General features: G+C 39.9%; 1 protein-coding gene across 2 annotated transcripts in view; it reads left to right on the forward strand.

Annotated features, from left to right (window-relative positions):
• The first annotated feature begins 2242 nt into the window (after positions 1-2242).
• LOC122554110 (vitellogenin-like) overlaps positions 2243-3772 on the forward strand; it is a 105158-nt gene continuing 103628 nt past the window's right edge. For both annotated transcript variants that reach the window (XM_043698608.1, XM_043698609.1), the window contains exons 1-3: positions 2243-2440; positions 2552-2572; positions 2660-2811. In XM_043698608.1, coding sequence (XP_043554543.1) covers positions 2401-2440; positions 2552-2572; positions 2660-2811 — 213 coding nt within the window. In that variant the 5' untranslated portion in view covers positions 2243-2400. The remainder of the gene's footprint in view (positions 2441-2551; positions 2573-2659; positions 2812-3772) is intronic.

Raw genomic sequence — 3772 nt, forward strand, 5'->3', positions numbered from 1 at the left:
TTAACTAATACCAGGATGGCAGCACTGTCTCACGAGGAGAGGATGGTTGTAATGGGTGTGTATTCCCTTGAGTTTAGAAAGATGAGAGAGGGTCTGATTGAAACATATAATATTCAACAGAGCTGGACAGACCAAAGGCAGGGGGCATGTTTTCCCCTGGCTGGGGAGTCTGGAGCCAGCAACACAGTCTCAGGATATGGGGTTCATCATTTAGAACCGCGATACAGGAACATTTCTCCACTCAGAGGGAAGGGAATCTGTGGAATTCTCTACCATAGGAGGGAAAGCCATTGAATTTATTAAAGAAAGAGATAGATACTTTTGTAGACTCCAAAGGCATCAAGGGTATGGGGAGAAAGTGGGAACATGGCATTGAGATAGAGGATCAGCCAGGATCATATTGAATGGTGGAACAGGCTCAAAGGGCTGAATGGCCTACTCCTGTTCCTAGTTTCAATGTTTCTATGTATTCATCTTCATGTACACTACTGGGGGCGTGCAAAATTGTGGCTCTTTCTTCTTGCTACATCTGCAAGATTTTACATAAACGCCTGCAACTTTGTGATCTCTCAGGTGTATTTCAGTTCTGTGACACTGAGTCAGAAGATTATGACTGAATCTTTGCTCCCTGGCCGATGATCCCAGTACAGTCTGGACAGAATGGGGAATGTTGCACTGTTGGAAGAGATACCTTTTCAATGGTGGATGTAAAAACTTCAAAAGAGAACAGAGGAATTCTCCTCTGTGTCCCTGCCAATGGTTGGACTGACATTATTCATTCAGGCATGTGGATGTGGTGCCAATCAGGTTAGGGGCATTAGTCAGGGGTAAATGCAAGTTAATAGGGTAGGGGAATGGGTCTGGGTGAGTTGGAGTGTTGGTGTGGACTTGTTGGACCAAAGGCCCTGTTCCCACACGGTAGGGGTTCTATTCTATTCCTCTCTATTCTTGAGTGTTGTTGGAGATGCTACCATCCAGGCATGTGGGGAGTATTCCATCACACTCTTGACTTGTGCCTTGTAGATGGTGTATAGGCTTTGGGGAGTCAAGAGTGAGTTACTTGCCACAGTATTCCTAGCCTCTGACCTACTCTAGTAGCCACTATACTTAGATTAGATTACTTAGATTACTTACAGTGTGGAAACATGCCTTTCAGCCCAACGCTGTGAGGCAGCAGTGCTAACCACTGTGCCACCGTGCCGCCCACTTACATGGCTAGTTCAGTTTAGTTTCTGGTCAATGGTAACCCCCAGGATTATAAGGGATTCATTTCGACTTCTGGAGTTTGTAATATTAAATTTCAAATTTTCCTTTCTTGCTCCAATTTTATTTTAAAGTGTAATCAATGTGCAGCTACTTTAGTGCTATTAGTATCTAAAAACTGTAATAAGGATGTGTTACTTTGAACTAAATATAATGTAAGAACATGGGAATGAAAGGAGAGTGTGCTGTCCCTTGACACTGTTGTAATTCATTCAGTTAAAAATCACACAACATCAGGTTAGAGTCCAAAAGGTTTACTTAGAGGCATTGTTGGACTATGATCTGGTGTTGTGTGATTTTTAACTTTGTCCATCGCAGTCCAACACTGGCTCGTCCAAATCCTAATACATTAGATCATGGCTGATGTGTATTTGAATTACAAAGGTGAAAAAAAGATCTGTAATGTTGCTGGACATTGGTCCCACAGTCAGCTGATTTCCAAATTTGGACAATTAAATCCATTTTGCTTAATTGTTGTCGCTCACAAATGTAGACAGATTAAGCTAGATGATCGGCCCAACACAAGTTTTACCTAAATGACCAGGCACCCAGTGGTGAGCTCCTGGATTCTAGCAGGGAGTTTATAGCTGCATTCTGCCAGGGAGGACAGATATGGTGGTGAGCTACTCTTAAATTACAGCTATGCTGGGATAAAACAGACTTTAATATTTCATTTTGGAACTGTACATTCATTATATTTGCATACATAGTCTCTTAAATCCCTTTGTCTTACAGTTCTTGGTCTTCTTACTATTAAGAAAGTATTGCAATTTTCTGGATTCAGATTTTCCCAAAATTAACATCTATTTTCTGTATTTTTCAGTTAGTTGACCTGCCCTTCACAAATCCACAGCTCACAATCAACCCAATCAGTCAACAGAGAAACTTGATTAAACAAAACATGTACCACATATTTGTTGTCTCAGTGAAGACTACAGGTCACCATAACCTGCACTGTTATATTTGATCTATGTCAAATCAATGATTTTTGTTTTTCTAATTGTACATTTCCAAAAAGAATTTGACCCTGTGATCCATAAGAAGTAAAATACTTAACAAATGAACATAGTCAGGTGATGTTGAATTAAATTTATATATCACAAGCCAGAATTCCCCAAATCTCATTTGATTGTCAATATGAGGGCCATCTTTTTCATGTTGATTGTATCCCTTGTAGGTGAGTTCACATCACTGATTGTGATATGTTTTTCTCTTGATCCATTATTCTCATTTTAGCGTTTGATATTCGATATTAAGTTAAACTGTCTTTTTTTATTTCTTTCTCTAGGCAGTCAAAAGTTAAAGTATGGTAAGTGCCTCTGTTAAGTTTTACAGTAACAGCTTCACTCAGTTGGGTTTAATGCTGGTATCTTATTGATGTTTTAACTTCCTGCAGAACCAATTTTTACTGAAGGCAGGATGACTGTTTATACATATGAAGGTGTTATTATGACTGGACTTCCAGAAAGTGGCTTAAGCAGAGCTGGTGTAAGAATTAATTGTGGACTGAACATTATTCCAACGGGGCAGAACACCTACCTCCTTAAGGTACTTTCTTAAACTCACTCTCAGCTTACAATGTTTACACCTTACAAAGAAATATCCAAGGGAAAGTGCTGACTTACAAAATCTAAATGCATAGAGCGTTTGGTACTGGCTTCAACAATTCTCCTTGTTATATCTTCAAAGAAACTCCTGTAGATTTTCTCAAAAAACAGCTTCCCTTTCATAAGTTGATGTTGAGTTTTCTGTAATGCTGTTGACACTTTCTAAGTGATCTGTTGTCATGTGTTTTATAATAAATTTCAGCCTTTACCTCCTATTGCTGATGGGTTGACTACTTTTCAATTCTCCTGTTTCCTTTTTATACAGAGGGGATACATTTTCCACCCTTTAATCTGCTGAGAATAATTCATAATCTATAGAATTTTGGAAGATATCAACTTAACAACTCCTTTAGCACCCTGGGATGGGGATTATCAGGCCCTAGGGATTTATCAGCTTTCAGTCTCATTAATTTTTCTAGTACTATTGCTTTTTTTTTTACTGATACTAATTCCTTCCATTCCTTCTTCCCAATTTTCAGAAATCTTTTGATGAAGAAAATCAAAGCATGTGGAATTGGGGGTAATAAACTGACACAGAGTGAGAATTGATTAATAGACAGAAAATAGAGAGCAAGAATAAATTGATTATTTTCCAAATGGAAATCAGTGGGTGACAAGTGGGAGAACTGTGGGTATTAATGTTTAAAGAGGAGAAAGTGAGGTCTGCAGATGCTGGAGATCAGAGCTGGAAATGTGTTGCTGGAAAAGCGCAGCAGGTCAGGCAGCATCCAGGGAACAGGAGAATCGACGTTTCGGGCATAAGCCCTTCGTCAGGAATGGGGAAAGTTTGTCCAGCAGGCTAAGATAAAAGGTAGGGAGGAAGGACTTGGGGGAGGGGCGTCGGAAATGTGATAGGTGGAAAGAGGTCAAGGTGAGGGTGATAGGTCAGACGGGGGTGGGGG

Source organism: Chiloscyllium plagiosum, chromosome 11, assembly GCF_004010195.1.
Source record: "Chiloscyllium plagiosum isolate BGI_BamShark_2017 chromosome 11, ASM401019v2, whole genome shotgun sequence".
In the NCBI taxonomy this organism is placed as follows: domain Eukaryota; kingdom Metazoa; phylum Chordata; class Chondrichthyes; order Orectolobiformes; family Hemiscylliidae; genus Chiloscyllium; species Chiloscyllium plagiosum.